The 21907-nt window shown below is 43.5% G+C and overlaps 1 protein-coding gene across 1 annotated transcript in view; it reads left to right on the plus strand.

Moving 5' to 3' along the window:
- LOC115469697 (STE20-like serine/threonine-protein kinase) overlaps window positions 1-21907 on the plus strand; it is a 233442-nt gene that overhangs the window by 5671 nt on the left and 205864 nt on the right. Inside the window, 5 exon segments of the mRNA XM_030202484.1 lie at window positions 5143-5307; window positions 7711-7759; window positions 17184-17333; window positions 19954-19971; window positions 19974-20025. Of these exon segments, the coding sequence (XP_030058344.1) occupies window positions 5143-5307; window positions 7711-7759; window positions 17184-17333; window positions 19954-19971; window positions 19974-20025 (434 nt within the window).

Raw genomic sequence — 21907 nt, forward strand, 5'->3', positions numbered from 1 at the left:
CGGGGGGAGGAAAATTCCCCATGCGCGACCCGAGAGAAAAAGCAGCCACAGGGGAAGGCCACGTGGCAGAATAAAGAAGAACAGTGCTGGAGGATGAGCTCTTCTGCTGGCGGGGCCTTGGGATCCCCGCCAGCCAAGGTACGCAACAGTTATGGCGAGCAGCAGCAGCAGCAGCAATCGTGGAAAGTGGGGTGGCAACGATCCTGGGGGGGCCCAACAGCGACCATCCTGAGGGGGGGGGGGCAGCGGTGGTGACGATCCTGTGGGGTGGGCCAACGGCAGCTTTGTCCCGGGCCTGGCTCAGTCTCTCGGCAGCCCTGGTCTGTGTCAGCTAAATGTGCTCTGATTCAAGGCAGGCAGGCAGGCAGGCACTTCAAGGCAAGCAGGAAAGAAGGTAAAGAAAAAAAGGCTGTAGATGGCTATTATATACGCAGCTTGTCTGCATGTATGAAGCTGTCTGTGACAGCGCAGAGCAGCCACACTTAACACTTGTCACAAACCCGGAATCAGATACAGGGGTCAGGCATGTGCAGCTGCAGTGTTCCTGATTCAGACGCGCTGGATGTACGTGTGTAGCTCCGTCTTCTGTACATGCATGTACATGCATCTTCTGTACATGCACACCGTCAAACTACAGCGCGTCATCCCGCCATGCTTTCAGGTTACGGCACGCACAACTAGGGCGTGGACCTCCTTTGACATCAGACGCCTTCAGCTATTAAGGAAGGAATCATTCAGTGTTTCTTTGCCTCAGCTACTTCTTTTTTTTGGATAGTATTGGTGTGTTTACTCTCTGCTGACTTACCTGCCTGGCCAGGATGAGCAAACGGAAGCTGCAATGTCAAATGAAATTAGGGAAGTGAATAAAATGGGCAATGCAATAATAATGGGTGATTTCAATTATCCAGATATAGACTGGGTTAATGTAACATCGGTACACCCTATGGAGATAAAATTTCTGGATGAAATCAAGGACAGTTTCATGGAACAGCTGGTTCAGGAGTTGACGAGAGAAGGAGCCCATGATCTGGTGCGGGGGGCGGGGGGTAACGGTGCGAGAGCCGCTTGATAACAGTGATCATAGTATGATCAGTTTTGATATTGGCTTTGAAGTAAGTGATCTTAGGAAATCAAATACACTAGCGTTTAACTTTAGAAAAGGAGATTACGATAAAATGAGAAGAACGGTGAAAAAAAGACTGAAAGGAGCAGCTCACAGGGTAAAAAATTTGCAACAGGCGTGGAAGCTGTTCAAAAACACCATCCTAGAGGTACAGGACAAATATATTCCGCGCATTAGAAAAAGAGGAAAAAAGACCAAACGTCAGCCGGCGTGGCTAAACAGTAAGGTAAAGGAAGCCATTAGAGCCAAAAAACAATCCTTCAGAAAATGGAGAAGAGAACCAACTGAAATAATAAGATAAAACATAAGGAATGCTGAGCCAAATGCAAATCAGAGATAAGGAGGGCGAAAAAGGACTTTGAAAAAAAGTTAGCGTTAGAAGTGAAAACACATAGCAAAAAATTTTTTTAGATACATCAAAAGCAGGAAGCCAGCCAAGGAATCGGTTGGGCCGCTGGACGACGGTGGTGTTAAAGGGGCGATGAGGGATGACAAAGCCATAGCGGAGAAGTTAAATGAATTCTTTGCTTCGGTCTTCACCGAGGAGGATTTGGGAGGGACACCGGTGCCGGAAAGGGTATTTGAAGCGGGCGAATCAGAGAAACTAAACGAATTCTCTGTAAACTTGGAGGATGTAATGGGTCAGTTCTGCAAACTGAAGAGTAGTAAATCACCAAGTCCGGATGGTATTCATCCAAGAGTATTAATAAAACTGAAAAATGAACTAGTAGAGCTACTGTTAGTAATATACAATCTATCCCTAAAATCAGTTGAGGTACTGGAAGACTGGAGGGTGGCCAATGTAACGGCGATTTTTAAAAAAGGTTCCAGAATCTCACATAAGGCGAGAAGCGCAGTGCTCAATAATCTGCCCCTATTGTAAGAGGAGCACAGTGCCAAAAGAAGCAAGACCAATATTTTACACTCTGGTAGTAATAGCATGTGCAGAGGTAGAGGTAACTAACCATGATGTTTAGAGAACATTTTATGCGAGTAGAGGGGGAGGGAGGTTGGGGGGAGGGGGGTATAGGAGTGGGAAGGGTAATGTTCAATGCATAATAGAGGGACATGTGTATTATTAGATAGGAGAACAATCCTTTGAAGGAGCACATTAAGAGGACCCACCAGTAAATATTGTTGGGATAATACACTGAGTAAAACACGAGTTACAAATATTGGAGTTTCATATAAAAGTTTATTGTTAATAGTTATGCAACTGCACAGTAATTATACATGTACACATTATAACTATAGGAGAAGACAAGAAGGAAGGGATAGGGGAAAAAAGTTTGGAAAACATTGATGATGGACGTTTCAGGTTTAGTAATGTGTACTAGACTTCGCCGTTATACGATTTATATTGACTGAGATGGAATTGTATACCATGTGACCTCATCAATAAAAAATTGTTGAAACATAAAAAAGGTTCCAGAGGAGATCCGGGAAATTATAGACCGGTGAGTCTGATATCGGTTCCGGGCAAAAAGGTAGAGGCTATTATTAAGAATAAAATTACAGAGCACATGCAAAAACATGGGCTCATGAGATAAAGTCAACACAGATTTAGTGAAGGGAGGTCTTACCTCACCAATCTACTGCATTTTTTTGAGGGGGTGAACAAACATGTGGACAATGGGGAGCCGGTGGATATTGTGTATCTGGATTTTCAGAAGGCGTTTGACAAAGTGCCTCATGAAAGACTCCAGAGGAAACTGGAGAGTCATGGGATCGGAGGTAGGGTATTATAGTGGATTAAGAGCTGGTTGAAAGATAGGAGGCAGAGAGTAGGGTTGAATGGTCAGTATTCTCAATGGAGAAGGGTAGTTAGTGGGGTCCCTCAGGGGTCTGTGCTGGGACCGCTGCTTTTAAACATATTTATAAATGACCTAGAGATGGGAGTAACTAGTGAGGTAATTAAATTCGCAGATGACACAAAGTTATTCAGGGCCGTCAAGTCGCAGGAGGAGTGTGAAAGATTACAGGAGGACCTCGCGAGACTAGGAGATTGGGTGTCCAAGTGGCAGATGAAGTTCAGTGTTGACAAGTGCAAAGTGATGCATGTGGGAAAGGGGAACCCGAATTACAGCTACATCATGCAAGTTTCTGTGTTAGGAGTTACAGACCTAGAAAGGGATCTGGGAGTCATTGTGGATAAGACGTTGAAAACTTCTGCTCAGTGTGCTGCGGTGGCTAAGAAAGCCCACAGAATGTTGAGTATTATTAGGAAAGGGATGGAAAACAAACACGAGGATGTTATAATGCCGTTGTATCGCTCCATGGTGAGACCGCACCTCGAGTATTGTGTTCAGTTCTGGTCGCTGCACCTCAAAAAAAATATAAAGGAATTGGAGAAGGTGCAGAGAAGGGCGACGAAAATGGTAAAAGGGATGGGAGGACTTCCCTATGAGGAAAGGCTAAGACGGTTAGGGCTCTTCAGCTTGGAGAAGAGGCGGCTGAGGGGTGATATGATAGAAGTCTACAAGATAATGAGTGGAATGGAGCGAACAGACATGAAGCGTTTGTTTGCACTTTCTAACAATAATAGAACCAGGGGACATAAGATGAAGCTAGAATGTGGTAGATTTAAAACAAATAGGAGAAAGTTTTTCTTTACTCAGCGCGTAGACTCTGGAACTTGTTGCCGGAGAATGTAGTGACAGCAGTTGGCCTTGCTGAGTTTAAAGGGAGTTTGGACAGATTCCTGAAGGAAAAGTCCATTGAACATTATTAATTTAAATTTTTGTTTTGTTTTTTGAGTTTTTGCCGGGTTCTTGAGGCCTGGATTGGCCACTGTCGGAGACAGGATGCTGGGCTTGATGGACCCTTGGTCTTTTCCCAGTATGGCGGTGCCTATGTTCTTATGACCTCTGCCTGAACCTGACTTTGCCTTTGGACTGCCGCCTACCTGGATCTGACCTTGCCTTTGGATCGCCGCCTGCCAGGACCTCAGCCCGAGCCTGACCTTGCCTTTGGAACGACGCTTGCCTGGACCTCTGCCTGAACCTGACCTTGCCCCCTGTTCCCCTCCTGCTTGGACCCAAGCCTGCTCTTTTAGTCCTGGACCTGACCTACTGTATGTGGGTATCCACTTTTTCTGCCAACCTTACTTGCTTCCTCCAGGCCAGGACCATTGTTTGCGTTTCTACGGACAATACTAATACCTTTCCTGGTAGTGTTTTCCAGCCCAGTTCCTACCGAAGTCCTGCCAGCCGCCTGAACCTAGGGGCTCAACCTTTAGAAAATGGTGGTCATTGCAGGTGAAGACCTGGGCCTTTCCAACTGCCTGTTCTAGGATTGATTCCTCGCCTTCGGGCCTGGTACCTCGCTCTAGGATTGGCATAAGGGCTCACTTCCAGAGGCTGTTTTATTTGAAGGGGGAACAGATTCAGGGCAAAATTCAAAATTTTAATCAAATACTTCTTAAATAAATCTCCAGGTGATGTCCCAAAGGATTTAGAAAATTCAGTAAATGAAGGGTATAAGCAAAGATGGAACATATAGATATGTAAGAGAATAAGAAGAACTAGAAAATAAGCAGACTAATTTAAAGAAAGTTACACATAGTTAGCAAGAGAAAGAAGCTATAAGTCTCAGGCGAGACCTTATTTTGGGTACTCTGTTCACTTTTGGAGACCACAGCTTCAAAAGGATATAAAGCAGCATAAAATCTTATTTACTGTTTGGGGATCTTGCCAGATACTTGTGACCTGGATTGGCCACTGTTGGAAACAGGATACTGGGCTTGATGGGCTTTCAGTCTGTCTCAGTATGACAATGCTTATGTTCTTGTCATATGTATTCTAAGATGGTCTTTTTAAATGCCCGTGCCTAATTAATCTTAACCTTTGCAGCTACTCATTTTATTTTATTTTTTTACATTTTCTTCATTTCCTCATAGTCTTAAAAGTTAAATATAAATTCAGTAGATTTCCCAGGTATTAAGTAAAATTTGATCATGTTATGATTACTGTAGCCAGATGATCTTATTTTCATTTATAAATGCTGCTTTTCTTTTGCAGGCACAGAACAAGGACACTGGGGTACTGGCAGCTGCAAAGATGATTGACATACAGAGTGAGGAGGATCTGGAGGACTACATGGTGGAAATTGATATCCTGGCTCAGTGTGAACACCCCAATATCGTGAAACTGCTAGAGGCATTCTACTGGGAAGGAAGGCTCTGGGTGAGCAGTGATAGGAAAAGTAGCCTTCATAAGGGGAATGGGTTTGAGGAGGAGGTTTTTAGTGAGCTGTGCTGGAAGAAAATTCTGTATAAAGACTGTCACAAAATTCCTAGCCACTCACCAGCTCAGATCCACCTGCACCTGCCACTTGTGCTCTACACTAACACCCTCCTCCCACCGACTGGGTCACAACCACCTCTAGGCGAGTCTCCCGCTCCAGTTATCCCCAGTGATTTCTAAGTTACTGGAGCCACACTCCTCCCAGTGGTCCCACAGTTCCCAGAAGGCACTCACAGACCCAACACAAACCACCAGGATTCTTTATCAGTCCAGACAAACAGGGAAACAAACAATTATATTTATTCTCTTAAAATAGTGCAAATAGCAAACAGTAACAGGTAACTGAAATATGGATCAATTATAACACTAACTAAACATTCACCGAGCCTCAGCAAGAGATCTGTCTCTCTTTTCTCCTGGGCTAAGACTGAAGCAACAGCCAGCAACAACTGCTGGGTAATTTCAAACGCCAGGCCAATCTTGAGCCCAGTCAACAAGTTTTAAAAGTATACTGCTCACAGTACTGTAGATTCGCTTCTTCACTTAGTGAAACTAAGAGGGCATGCACTTTTCTATAACGACTTTATCATAAAACATGTACCACCTGCTGGCCAAACTAGAGAAATGCACTCCAAGCATTAATAAAAGCAATTTTACAGGTTTAAAACACACTGTTCTGTCACAAAGGTGAACTGTACTACAACATAAGGCCTATTGGAGGATTGGGAGGGTGTTTGTGGTTTAGTGGAGTGACTTTGTGCCAGGGCCAGCTGTGCTGCATGCTGTGCTCTGGACTGTTACGTCACTGGCACTCCCCATTGGTTCCTGCCCATGAAGGGAAATGACCTTCTTGTAAACTCAGTTACCACTTTTATTTTGTGAAGGCAGAGAGTAATGGTGGCTGTTGTACACTGTTGGGGCCACAAATAATCTAGATAGAGCCATAGCTCATGGATCTTTGTATGGCTTTTATGCAAGGAGCAAACAAATCCACATCAGACACCCCAAGATAGACATAATTATACATAGTTTTTTATAGCAATTGGTGATACCATGCAGGTGCAGCCAATTCAGCAGACAATTAGATTCAGATGGACACAGCTGCTTTGCATCAGATGAGACAATTAGCATAATCAGAAGGTAATCACAGCAGGCAGATGTGTAGAAACAACAGGGACCTTCTTCTGCCTCTGCCCTGGGGAATGTGAGGGCAGCAGCAGGCTATAATTGCCAGCTCTAAAGTCACAAGGCCATGCACTGGTCTCAGTGAAATATAAAAGATATTTAAGCAAAGTCCCAAGAAAAAGTTCCAACAGAGTCCCTATAGATGTTGTTTCAAGTGCCCTGAGATGGAGTCCCCCAAAGATGTGTCAAATAACAGAATCATACCATAGCGATTATACTTTCTTCAGACAGGAGATGATGAGGCTTATTTTCAAAGCACTTTGGGAGGCTAAGTTCCATAGGTTTCTATGGAACTTTGGGAGGCTAAGTGCTTTGAAAATGAGCCTCGATATCTCCTGTAGCCAATCAGAAAAAACTCAGAAATGTTGAAAAATATGTTTACAACAGCGTGTGATGTGAACCAAGAGATATTCCCATCTTGCTGTGCCTTGTTGTGTCTGTCTGCTCCAAGCACAGTTGATAACAGAACTATGCAGAGAAGTATCTTGCTAATGCAGATAAATATGCTGTTTAGCTATCTCTTAGCCATTGATGAAAATATGTGGTGTTAAAAAGACAGTACACTTCTGCAATGAGTTAGGCCCAAGAGCTTGAATTTCACCTCAAAATATGGCTATGGTTTTCATCCTGCATCAGTGGCCTTAACAGGTCAGAAAGAGTAATGGGAAATGGGACTTGATATACGGCCTTTCTGAGGTTTTTCCAACTACATTCAAAGCGGTTTACATATATTCAGGTACTTATTTTGTACCAGGGGTAATGGAGGGTTAGGTGACTTGCCCAGAGTCACAAGGAGCTGCAGTGGGAATTGAACTCAGTTCCCCAGGATCAAAGTCCACTGCACTAACCACTAGGCTACTCCTCCACAGTAATCACAAAACAGAAGAGGCTGTGGGCCAGTTTGAGCTGAACACATACTTCATGTCAACAGCAGGCAAGAGATTAATATGGAGCAGTGGGGAGATTTCCTTTTTTGGTTGATGGTTGATGCATGTTCCCACTCGCTGTTTTCTCCTTCCCCAATATCATACCCAGCTTTAGGGCTTTCAGTGTTGCCCCTTGTCACCCCGTGCTTAAGGTGACCTACTTATCCTACCCTAAATCCATCCTTGCTTTGTGTCTATTCTCTACTTTCTTTACTTTGTCTTATTTCCTCAGATCTTCATTGAATTTTGTCCTGGAGGTGCTCTGGATGCAGTGATGCTGGGTAAGTTAATATCAGCATATATATAAAGAATACTGCAGACACACATCTTCTAACTCTAACCTTTTCTGGCTCCAATGGTTTCTCAGTGTAGACATAGAAGTGGCATCTTCAGATTCTTCTGTCTTCTAATCTTCATGCTCTCTTTTTCTGCTTTCCCACATTCCATTTCCTCCCTTAGCACCTCATGCCTTAGTACTTAGTCTCTTTCTTCAGCACTCTCTCACTTCTTCATGGTTCTCTATCTCTGCCTTTATCCACATCTCACTCACCAGAGCTCAGTCTTTTCCTTGAGCTCCAATGGTATAAGTTCAAATGAATGTCCCCCATGCAAAAGTTTGCTGAGGGCCTCCCATGGTTATGGCAATGGTGGTCATGGGGGGAGGGAGAAGAATGGACACCCTCCTTTCTTCCTTTCCCTGCCCCTCATTGTCCAAAATTTAAATGAGGTAATATAGCAAACATTTAAATATACAGTGCACTCCATTTAAGTGCATGTCGGATAAGCGCATGCTCTGTTTAACTGCATGCCGTACTTCGGTCTCGTTTTTGGCACCATCGATTTCTATGGGGACAAATTTCAGTTTAGTGCACCACTGATAAGTGCAAGATTCGCTTATATGCATGGTTTAAGACCGCTCCTCTGCAGTAAAGACTCCGCATAAGCGCGCGCACGGAATATGGAAGCCGATTGGTGCGTGACAGCCATCGAGATTTTAAAATTACCGCCCCTTTAACTGCCACAGGCAGAATAAGCGAAAGAATGTTGTTAGAGTGTACACTGGGGTCGTCGTTGTCGTCATGCAACTGTAAGACTTTAACACTGGCTGAACGAATAGAAGTTCTTAAAAAATTAGAAAACAAACAAAGTCAAGCATCTATTGCTAAAGAATATGGTGTCAATCCCAGTCAAATTTCACGTGTCTTGAAGCAGAAAGACCAGCTTCTGGAAGACTGGAAAAACAATACAAATCCACAACAGAAACAAAAACGGGCAGGAAAAGCTGAGGAGGTAGAAAATGCTCTTCTTCGGTGGTTTTATCGAGTCAGGAGCAGACAGTTTCCTGTAAGTGGTCCACTGCTTATGGAGAAAGCTAGCCAGCTAGCTGAAAGTCTTGGACTAACTGGATTCAAAGCCACTGTTGGATGGTTGGAAAGATGGAAGGAGAGGAACAACATAAAATTCAAGAAACAGCATGGTGAGAAACAAGACGCTGATTACTTTGGTGCTGAAAATTGGGTTGTTTCAGTTCTTCCTACCATCTTGAACGAGTTTGCACCTTGTGACATTTTCAATGCTGACGAAAACAGTCTCTACTTGCGAGCGATTCCTGATGGAACATTTGCATTCACACATTCCGAAACTACTGGAGGTAAAACGTTGAAGGACCGAGTGATGATCCTCCTTTGCTGCATTATGGATGGAAGTGAGAAGTTGGAACCCCTCGTCATTGTAAAGAGCAATCAGCCCCGTTGCTTCAAGAAAGTTAAGCGACTTCCTGTGTCATATGAGGCTAACACAAATTCATGGATGACTGGGGAGATTTGGAAGCAGTGGCTAAAGAAGTTAGACATTAGAATGCGGGCACAAAAGCGTCAGATTTTGTTGCTTTGTGATAACTGTGCTGCACACAGGGATGATGTCAGGCTGTCTAACGTCAAGGTGGTCTTCCTGCCACCAAACACTACCTCTCTGATCCAACCTAAGGATCAGGGCATAATAGCCAATTTCAAACAACATTATCGGGCTCTTGTGCTACGTCGTCTGATGAGCGTTATGGATGACCGGATTGGCAAGGATAAACGTGCTGTTGAACTGGCTCGTAATCTATCACTGTTGGATTCCCTACATAAGCAGAAAGAAGCCTGGAATCATGTTACACAGGCAACCATTGTGAACTGCTATAAGCGGGCAAGCTTTGTTAAGGATGTGGAGAGGGATGAAACAGATGCAGCTGTTGCAAACGTGTCAGATGAACAGGTTATTGACATCCCAGCCAGTGTTACTGAAGAGGAGTTTAATCGCTACGTAGCTGTTGATTACAATCTACAAACAGCTGACGACAGCACTGATGTCGAGATATGCGCCTACATGCAGGCAACAACGGCTGATGATGAAACAGATGATGAAATGAGCAGCGAGGCACATGCTGACGAAATTCAACAACCTCCTCCTGTCACTTTTGCAAGAGCGCTGGAGAGTCTCAACACCGTGCGGGCCTATCTGGAGGCCACTGGATGTCAGTGCTATGACAGTTTTTACTCACAGACCCAATAGTGTACAGAGGACTATAACTGATTACTTCAAGTAAGCCTAACGTCAGTTAACGGAGACTGTATACTGTATGTATAGTAATAAACAGTACTGTACATATGTTTATCAGATGTCAAGCTTCTTTGGGTCACAACGGTTAAGTGCATGCTCCGGTTAAGTGCATTCATTTCTTTGGTCCCAGACCCTTGCACTTAAGCGAATTGCACTGTGTATATATATGACTTAAATGTTATATATATATATATATATAGATATAGATATAGATATATAGGTATATATATATATATATATGTATATATATAGATAGATATAGATATATAGATATATAGGTATATAGATATAGGTATATATATATATATAGATATAGATATAGGTGTATATATATATAGATAGATAGATAGATAGATAGATAGATATAGATCCTATATAATAAAACGCACCTCCAACATTCTGAAGCTGACTGCATGGCTGAGGCATTCCTGCTCTCTGTATCCATCTCCTGAATTGACATCACGTACTTCCGGGTTCATCACAAGCAGAAGTGACCAACCACGCAAGGTTTTTCGGCTTCAGAATGTTGGAGGTGCATTCTATTAAATAGGATTGGTCAGTTCCTTGAAGCACAGCCAGAGCTCAGCGTCCTGCACAGTAACGCTCAGACACGAGAGAGAGAGGGGGGGCCTGACACCAGAGAGAGGGAGGGAGGGAGGGGGGGCCTGACACCAGAGGGGGGGGAGGGGAGGTATCTCTGTCACACACACACACTCTCTCTCTGACAGTCAGTGTCTTTCTCTCTCTCACTCTCACACACTCTCTCTCCCATACTCTATGTCTCACACTGTATCACATTCACTGTCTATGTCTCACACACTCTTGGTGTCATACACTCAGTCTCACAGAGAGTCTGTGTCTCACACACACTCGCTCTCTCGCACACACTGTATCTGTGTGAAACACACTCTCTCTCTCTCACACTGTGTCTCACATACGCACTTGCACACACTCTAATTCTCACACACACACTCTGTCTGTCACAGACACACTCGCACCCAGACTCACTCTCTCTCTCTCTCTCTCTCTCTCTCACACACACTCGCACATTCACTCTCTCTCTCACACACAGTCACTCTCACATACACTCTCTCAAACATACACACTCCGAGGAAAACCTTGCTATCGCCCGTTTCATTTGTGTCAGAAACGGGCCTTTTTTACTAGTATATATATATATGACATTTAAAACTAGGTTGCTACACTACCTCCCTTCTGTATAATAATTTTTATTGATGATATTTCATATCAAACCAACGTTTGCACGCTACAAATAATTCAAGCTAATAAAGCTTTCATACTAACAATTTTCAACTATAACAGCATCATCAAATTTTAAACATTTCCTCCCTCTACCCTTTCCCCCCCTCTCCCCGGATTCCAACTCCCCTCCCATAGCTTCTCCCCAAAATCTTCCCCCCCCCAGTTCGGAATATCTCTTCCTTCCTTGAATGTATTCCAGATACAGCCCAATCTTCATCTTGGATACCTATGTCATATAATAAACCTAGGCCAAAACTCCCACAGACCTAAATCCTGCCTTTCCCCATCTTATACATCCCCTCCCCACCGTAATGGATTCCTCTCTCTCTCCCTGTCATATGCACATTCTTCTGCTATGATATTATTATTGATTGTACATTTGTAGGGTGTTCAGTATTAAGCTGCGGGTTCTACCACTAAGTGATTGAATATAAGGCTCCCAGACTGCCCAAAACTCCTTTTTCCGTTTTGAAGTTCCTCTAGCATCTTTGGCCTCCCACGTTACTAATACATGTAGACCATTTCGCCAATGCCAGAATGAGGGCGCTTCATCCTGTATCCAATATTGCATTATGCACATTTTCCCAATGATACAGGCTTTATACATAAACTGACGTTCCGAACGCCGTAATGTGTGCCCACTCCCTCTATATCCTAGTAGACATACCTGAGGTGTCATGTTAATTTGTTTGTTCAGTATATGTTCACAATAATGCTGAATACTAGTCCAGAACCGCCTCATATATATACATTCCCATAGCAGATGTATCAGCGACGGGTCTGTATGTTCACATTTGGGGCATTTGCTCTCTGGTATTCGTCCCACATAGAATGCTTGTTTAGGTGTGAAATATGCCCTCGTAAGTACTCTATACTGAGTTTCTCTATGTCTCGCACTATATAAGTTGTCCTTAATCTCTTTTATATATTCTAAAATGTCTCCTTCTCTAATTGTCTTTCCTATGTCACTCGTCCACCTCTGCGCCACCCCTTCATAATTTTTAGGCGGCAGTATCTTTGTTAGTGCTCCATGTAGCCCTGACACCGTTACCTGCTGACTCCCCGGGGGCAGAAAAAAGGTTTCTAATAATGGAAACATCTCTCTAGAACAACCACTCCCAATCAGTCTTGAGATATAAACCCTCACCTATAGGTACGAGTACCAGTCCTCATTAGTATCCCCCACTATCTGTCCTATTTCCTCTTTGGTCCTAATCCTTCCTGTGTTATGCAATAAATCCGCCATTACCACCACCCCTTCCTTAGCCCATTTGTCATATCTATCTGACAGAAGTCCTGGTTCAAATTCGGCATTTCCGATTAATGGGATCATATCAGTACATCTTGGGTCTTTCCCCAGAAGTTGTACCACATATTGCCATGTTCGTCTCATTGGCACTAATAAAATATGTTTCCTCCACTTAGGGGGAATCCTTTTAATAGAGGCATGTAATAGGTAGTAAGGGTGGTACGGCCTAAACAAAGTCCTTTCCAATTCCCATGGTGTAAAGTCTTCAGTTCCTAAGACCCAATCTGCCATGTGTCGCATCAAACATGCCCAATTATAACCTCTTAAATTAGGCATCCCCAGCCCTCCTATCCGCAACCCTCCAAACAATTTCTCTATCTTAATCTTTGCCCCCCCCCCCCCCCCCAGCAAAAGTGAGATATCATTCTTCTCAGCTGGTTTAAGTCATTGTTTTGTATATATAGTGGTAGTTGTCTAAGCACGTAGAGCCATCTGGGGAAGAGTACCATACTGTACATACTAATTCTGCCAGTTAATGTCAACGGGAAGTTATGCCACTGGGCCAGTGTCTGTTTCAAATGCCTTAGAAGATTACTTATATTCTTCCTATAGAGTTTTTGTGGGTCCGCTGTTAATATTATTCCTAAATACTTAAATTCTCCTACTGTCCAACGTAATGGGAACTCCCCCTCCCAATGTCCAGGTATGGTATCCTGGGTAGGCATACTTTCTGACTTTTGCATATTTAGTTTGAATCCCGAAAAAGATCCATATTCCTTAAATCTCTCCAACAACACCAGTAGTGCAAGATTGGGCTTTGTTAAGTGAACTAAGAGGTCATCGGCAAAGGCCGAAATTTTGAATTAATGGTTCCCCATGCGGACCCTGGTGATCTCTGGATCCTCCAATATCATTCGAATCAATGGATCTAATATTAAAGCAAATAATAAGGGGGATAGAGGGCACCCCTGCCATGTGCCTCTGCAGATATCAAATGTTGTAGTGTAGTCACAATTAACATACAGCCTTGCTAGTGGTTCCTTATATATCGTGGCTATTGCTTTTACAAATGTCCCGTCAAAGCCATATGCTTCCATGGTCCAAAACATAAATCCCCAATCTACTCTATCGAACGCCTTTTCAGCGTCGAAACTAATGAGTAGTGAGTCTTCTTTCAACATTCGCACCCACTCTAATGAGGCTAATATCCTTCTGATGTTCTTGACTATCTGTCTTCTTTTAATGAATCCTCCCTGAGGTGATGCAATTATATCTGGTAATATCCTTGCTAGCCTACTAGCATAGATCCCCGCAAGTAGTTTGGCCTCATAATTAATTTAGGATATTGGTCTATAGGATTCTGGCTTAACCAGATCCTTCCCCGGCTTAGGAAATACCACTATATCTGCCATCCTCAAAGTCTCTGGTAATCTCTCCAGTTCTACTGCCCGCTGGAATGACTGCATAATTGGTTGAGCTATATCAGCCTCTAATAGATTATAGAATTCAGCTCGGTATCCATCTGGTCCTGGAGCCTTATGTAGAGCACTTCTTTTAATGGCACTAGTGAGCTCATCAATGTCGATAGGTTTATTAATCATCCCCTTTTGGGCCTACGTTATTTGGGACAGTTCTGTATTGCATAGGTACATCTCAGGATCCATCTGATCCTCTGTTGTTGGCCGATAGAGCTTTGTGTAATAGTTCAGAAATATTTGTCTAATTTTATCATCAGAGTGCACTAATTTTCCTGAGGGTTGTTGCAAAGAGAGAAACTTTTGCGGGCCAGTCTTTCTTCTAATCATCCCTGCAAGCAATTTACCCTGTTTATTTCCAAATTTATACATCTGGTATCGATAATATACAGCTGATTTAAGAGTTCTTTGATGAATTAACATATTTAAGTTTGTCTGTGTGGCCAGTAATTGTTCTCTTATTGATGTCTGGGCCTTGTCCCCATAGCTACACCTTAATCGGACCAGCTGTTTACCCAACCAAAGTATTTCTTTTTCTCTTCTTTTTTTCTTTTGACTACAGTAAGCAATTATTTCCCCTCGGAGTACCACTTTTGCTGCCTCCAATACAATATAGGCTCTGATTTATGGTTCTCATTATGTACCTTATAATCCATCCACTTCTCTCTGATATACCTCAAAAATTCAGCATCATAATAAAGCTCTAGGGGGAACATCCATTTCAGTTGTCGACCTTGTGTTCCTTGTCTGTTAAAGGTTACAAAAATTGGTGCATGATCCGATATTATAGTGGGATCTATTCCTGCCTCTTGTATATCTGTAAGGCCTCCCTCATTCACCAAAATATAATCAATCCCAGATTGAGTATGGTGTGCACGCGAGTAGTGGGTATAGTCTCTAATGTCTGGGTTTAAGATTCGCCACACGTCTATTACTTCCAGTGTGTCACATAGCAATAGGATTCCCTTTGCATGATCTCCTATCCCACTACTCGAGTTAGATGTTCTATCCATGTTGGTATCCGCCACTATATTAAAGTCTCCCCCTATCACTGTTCGTATGTGTGATTCTTGCATTTTGATTTTTTGTATGTTTACTATTAAAGTCCTAAAAAATTTCTTGCTATATACATTGGGGCATACACATTCACCAATAGCATCTTTACTCCATCAACTGTCACCTTTGCTATGATATATCTACCTTCAGGATCTTTATATACATATTTCTGATCCACCTGTAGCGCTTTATGGAACAGTATCACCACCCCCGCTTTTTTCCCCACCGCTGGAACCTCTATCAGTGTACCCACTCACCAGGACTTAAGCTTTTCATGTTCTGTGACGTTAAATGGCAGCATGGCTATTGATGCTCCTTTCTTGTGCAGCGCCCCCAATATTTTCTTTCGCTTAATAGGTGACCCAATGCCTCCCACATTCCAAGAATATATTGTCATGTCCCTCATGTTATCCCTCTTTGTATGACTCCAGTGGTCACCAACCCCCTCCCATCCAAAAAAAAAATTAAAACACATTTTTTTTGCCAACCTGTATGCCAGCCTCAAATGTCATACCCAGCTCCATCACAGCAGTATGCAGGTCCCTGGAGCAGTTTTTAGTGGGTACTGCAGTGCACTTCAGGCAGGTGGACCCAGGCCCATCCCCCCCTACCTGTTACATTTGTGGTGGTAAATGAGAGCCCTCCAAAACCCACTGTACCCACATGTATGTGCCCCCCTTCACCCATAAGGGCTATGGTAGTGGTGTACAGTTGTGGGGAGTGGGTTTTGGGGGGGATTTGGGGGGGGCTCAGCACCCAAGGGAAGGGAGCTATGTACCTGGGAGCAATTAATGAAGTCCATTGCAGTGCCCCCTAGGGTGCCCGGTTGGTATCCTGGCATGTGAGGGGGACCAGTGCACTACAAATGCTGGCTCCTCCCATGAACAAATGGCTTGGATTTGGCCGGATTTGAGATGGCCGGCCTCGGTTTCCATTATCGGTGAAAACTGAGGCCAGCCATCTCTAAGTCCGGCGATCCTATTATCCTATTGGCCGGCCCCGACCCTATTATCGAAACGAAAGATGGCCGCCCATCTTGTTCGATAATACGGTTGGCTCCGCCCCTTCCCGGGACCGTCCCTAGAGTTGGCCGCCCTTAGGGATGGGCGCCCCCGTTCGATTATGGCGCTCCTAGTGGTTAGTGCAGTGGACTTTGATCCTGGGGAACTAAGTTCAATTCCCACTGCAGCTCCTTGTGCCTCTGGGCAAGTCACTTAACCCTCCATTGCCCCTGGTACAAAATAAGTACCTGAATATATGTAAACCGCTTTGAATGTAGTTGCAAAAACCTCAGAAGGGCGGTATATCAAGTCCCATTTCCCTCTTCATAAGGATGAAGGGCTCCTGATACTATTGATTGCTCCCTTAGGAGGAGGGCTCCATCTAATGCTATTGGTTTGTCTTCCATCTGAAAGCTGGCAGTGAGCCCCTAAGCACTGCCATTAGCATTATTATTTATTTTGTAATTTGAAGGCAGGAGACAGAGATTATTGTATTATAAAAATGCACATTCCAAAATATCCAGTTTTGAGCCATACTATGTACTTTTTCCTGTTCAGCAGCTATCATGTACAGTCTCTGTCCTTTACAGCTTCCTATTTTCATAGTGCCATAATTCACAACCTCTTTCTCCCTTTCACATAATTCTTAGATTGTTTTCATGTGGTCCTTTTCTTACTTTGCTCTAGAAAAATCTCATTAGTGAGTCATCATCATGATCACTCAAGTCTATATATATATTGTTCCTGTTTTCTCCCATATGAAGGCTAAAACCAGCAGCTCTCTCTTTTGAAAAAATGGAGGGTACTTTGGAGCTACTGCCAGTGATGTTCTCTGACCAGTCACTTGGCATCATTGTAAGCACAGATCCAGTATGGTACTGCCTTACTCTTACTAGAGTGCTACTTACCCAGCCAGCTGGAGCCTCAAATAGGACTGATACCTATCCTCCTGCATGGCAACTAGTGTAAAGACCAAAGGGTCCATAGGGTTGATTTATTCATGTTTGGAAGAGTCCTGAAGTATTACCTATCACTTACCCTCTTTTTCTTTTGACAGAGCTGGAGCGACCACTGACAGAGGTACAGATCAAGGTGGTGTGTAAACAAGTACTCCAGGCCCTAGAATATCTACACAGTCACAGAATTATCCACAGGGATCTCAAGGCTGGAAACCTCTTGCTTTCCTTGGCAGGAGAGGTCAAACTGGGTAGGTGCTAAAAATAGCCTTTAAAACCTTTATAGCTGCCCAGTTCTAATCTTCTTGGCCTCAGAGAGTTTCCCACCATCATAACCATTTCCCTTCTTTCTATCCCCCCACAAAGAATCAAACAACCAGGAGATAGATTACATTGGGGAAGATTGGCAGGGTATGGCCTCTAATGCAGAGATATCCATTTCCCCCAAAGGATACCATTGCAAAATGCCTTCTCTTGCCAAGTAACAAAAGAGAGGGTCCAAAAGTACACAAATCAAGAACAACAAAAGAAAGCAGATCAGGGCCTCCAAGGCTAGAACAATGGTACAGTCTTTAATATAAAAGGACCCAACAGTGTTTTGGTGCAAGGTGCACCTGCCTCAAGGGTCTGACAAAATTGTAAATCAAACTAAATATCCATACATATGATAATCAAAACCAAATTGAAATAAAATATATAGAAAAACACTGTCAGTGCAGGTGCATCTGTAGTAGTACTGCACTAGTGGATAGGGCCTGTGAGAATTGCTGACTTACAGATAATGATAAAAAAATAAAGAAAACCACATTTGTCTAGTGCTGCAGCTGTGGCATATTGGCAGGGTTTGCACTATTACACACATATTGATCCTCTTGATTTTATAACAAGATGCCTTTGTGGACAGACAAAAAAGGCCAATGTGCCTTTATAAAATAGGCACTTAGAACGATCCACAACAGAAATGCATAAATTTACATTTGCTCCAAAATTAGTATAAATTTGTACATGTAATACAGAAGAGCAGTCAGGTATTTTATAAAATACATCACAACTCTGGCCACGTCCAAAGTATACCCCCAGACCCTTTTATCTGTAGAAAAATATTTATAAAATTACACTCATATCTATATGCCACGGCTTGTAAATACTGACAAAGTTGCACCTACCTTCTCTGAAGAAAAAGCTACAGCAGCAAACACACAGAGATCAGATTGAGTTACAATCAGGCACTGATCACTGGGCAAACAGGACAACACAATTCTTCAGCTTCTCTGACAGTTCTTCAGCAACTTTTTTTTTTTTAACTTAAAGGGCCGATATTCAGACAGCAGGCTTTAGCCCAGCTAACTCCTATGGTCAGCAGTAATGCCAGATATTCAATGCCAGCCCATTTCCGGTGACCATCATTGAATATCCAGTTTATTTTTGGCTAGTTTGAACTTAATCCCCACAAAAATCCCCACAAATATCCAGAAATGTTTAATAATGCCTTCTGTTATATTACTATCATATATTCCACTACCATGTAATCCAAAATTCTTCTGTAATACCAAATGATTATTCTCTTCTTATTTCCACTATCCATGATGTATTGTAAGCCACACTGAGCCTGCAAAGAGGTGGGAAAATGTGGGATACAAATGCAACAAATAAATAATCGGCCAAGCCAATATTCGGTGCTGGCCGGTTAAGTTCAAAGCAGCCATAGATATTCCTGGTATACATGTGGCCAAAAATGGCCACCAAACCCACATCAGTGTACAGCCGGTTTGGTTATATCACATGATATAATCGGCTACCCACTAACTGGCAATATATTCAGCAGGAGACAGCTGTCTGACTCTTGCTGAATATCACCAGATAGTTGGCTAAGTACCTTTTAACCAGCCAGGTCTAGTTCATGCTAGAGTAAAGCTGTCCAGTCGATCTCTTCTAAGAGCTGTTAGGTATTCCATTAAAGCAACGTATTGCAGTCTCTGGTGCCATCTAGTGATGGAAAATAGAGTATGAGATTTCCATTCAGAAGCTATAGGAAATCTAGCAGCATAAGGGAACACTTCAACTCTAATAAAGCTGTGAAAACCAGAACATCAGGGTACAAATTGAACAAACAAATTTCAGGCGTAAATACCAAGGGAAACCCATCATTTTCTGAAAAGCAGATTGAATACACTTCCAAAACTCCTGTGAGGAAGAGCAGGACCACTACATATAGTACAAAGAGCCCATATTTTTTTCCAGCATAATGAGTCAGCCTGTAGCTCCTGATCCCAGCATACTCTAGGAAGATGTTGGATTAGTTACTTCCCTGGGTGATAATCTCAGTGGTAAAACTGATGAGGTAGTTGACATTGAACAAGCACCTACCCACCTTTGCAGTGTATGGTTTCTAATGAGAAGGCAAAAGCATGAGTCTTCATTATTATAAAACTGAGCTCGTCCCCATGTATGCTACCCCTGTAAAAACAGCTATATTATAATCTGTTGGAATCAGTCCTAATGAAGTGCTGTTTCAGCCCTCAGCCTCGTGACATTTATATGTGGCAGCATGTTACTTCTTGAGAATCCTGCAGTAGCACAATCCTTTCTAAGCAGGGCTTGCTCTTCTTCCAAAGGCTGGAAATGTCTAAAGAACACAAGGATGAACACTTGTGAGCCACAGGCTTCTCCTTACTTAAAAGGAAGCATTTCAATGTATGACAATGGAATAGCTGCCAGAGGCAATCACACAGCACCTTAGAACAGCCATGTCTTGAATATTATTATGTATTTATGTATTTATTATTTATTTATATCATTTATACCCCACAATTTCCCACCACTGGCAGGCTCAATGTGGCTTATCACTATTGTTTTTCATTTTTACTTTAGCAGATTTTGGAGTGTCAGCGAAAATTCCCAAACGATGCAGCGGCGTTCCTCCTTTATAGGCACCCCATACTGGTATGTGTAGAAACAATGTCACAAAGTAATCCCCATCATTCTATAGCTTTGTGTCAGAGGCACCAAAAATTGGCTTTCATGTGTATGTGCTAGGTGCTATTCTCTAAAGTATGTGCCAAAGTTGCTTAGCATGTAACCATGATGGAGTCATACATGCAAGTGGGTCATGGATGGGTCATGGGTGGGCCATCAACAGGCTTATTTTCGAAAGAGGACGCCCATCTTTTGACACAAATCGGAAGATGGGCGTCCTTCTCCCAGGGTCGCCCAAATCGGCATAATCGAAAGCCGATTTTGGGCGTCCCCAACTGCTTTCCGTCGCGGGGATGACCAAAGGATGTTCCCAGGGGCGTGTGGGAGGCACAGCGAAGGTGGGACTTGGGCGTGCCTAACACATGGGCGTCCTCGACCCATAATCGAAAAAAAGGGTGTCCCTGATGAGCACTAGGACGACTTTACTTGGTTCTTTTTTTGTTACGACCAAGCCACGAAAAGGTGCCCGAACTGACCAGATGACCACCGGAGGGAATCGGGGATGACCTCCCCTTACTCCCCCAGTGGTCAATAACCCCCTCCCACCCTCAAAAAAAATTTTAAAATATTTTTGCCAGCCTCTATGCCAGCCTCAAATGTCATACCCAGCTCCCTGACAGCAGTATGCAGTTCCCTGGAGCAGTTTTAGTGGGTGCAGTGCACTTCAGGCAAGCGGCCCAGGCCCTTCCCCTCTACCTGTTACACTTGTGGTGGTAAATATGAGCCCTCCAAAACCTACCACAAACCCACTGTACCCACATGTAGGTGCCCCCCTTCACCTGTAAGGGCTATGGTAGTGGTGTACATAAGTACATAAGTAATGCCATACTGGGAAAAGACCAAGGGTCCATCGAGCCCAGCATCCTGTCCACGACAGCGGCCAATCCAGGCCAAGGGCACCTGGCAAGCTTCCCAAACGTACAAACATTCTATACATGTTATTCCTGGAATTTTGGATTTTTCCAAGTCCGTTTAGTAGCGGTTTATGGACTTGTCCTTTAGGAAACCGTCCAACCCCTTTTTAAACTCTGCTAAGCTAACCGCCTTCACCACTTTCTCCGGCAACAAATTCCAGAGTTTAATTACACGTTGGGTGAAGAAAAATTTTCTCCGATTTGTTTTAAATTTACTACACTGTAGTTTCATCGCATGCCCCCTAGTCCTAGTATTTTTGGAAAGCGTGAACAGACGCTTCACATCCACCTGTTCCACTCCACTCATTATTTTATATACCTCTATCATGTCTCCCCTCAGCCGTCTCTTCTCCAAGCTGTATAGCCCTAGCCTCCTTAGTCTTTCTTCATAGGGAAGTCGTCCCATCCCCGCTATCATTTTAGTCGCCCTTCGCTGCACCTTTTCCAATTCTACTATATCTTTCTTGAGATGCGGCGACCAGAATTGAACACAATACTCAAGGTGCGGTCGCACCATGGAGCGATACAACGGCATTATAACATCCTCACACCTGTTTTCCATACCTTTCCTAATAATACCCAACATTCTATTCGCTTTCTTAGCCGCAGCAGCACACTGAGCAGAAGGTTTCAGTGTGTTATCGACGACGACACCCAGATCCCTTTCTTGGTCCGTAACTCCTAACGTGGAACCTTGCATGACGTAGCTACAGTTGTGGGTAGTGCGTTTTGGGGTTTTTGGGGGGGCTTAGCACACAAGGTAAGGGAGCTATGTACCTGGGAGCTTTTTCTGAAGTCCACTGCAGTGCCCCCTAGGGTGCCCGGTTGGTGTCCTGGCATGTGAGGGGGACTACGAATGCTGGCTCCTCCCACGACCAAAGGGCTTGCATTTGGTCGTTTCTGAGATGGGCGTCCTTAGTTTCCATTATCGCCGA

This window comes from Microcaecilia unicolor, chromosome 4 (assembly GCF_901765095.1).
Source record: "Microcaecilia unicolor chromosome 4, aMicUni1.1, whole genome shotgun sequence".
NCBI classification, from domain to species: domain Eukaryota; kingdom Metazoa; phylum Chordata; class Amphibia; order Gymnophiona; family Siphonopidae; genus Microcaecilia; species Microcaecilia unicolor.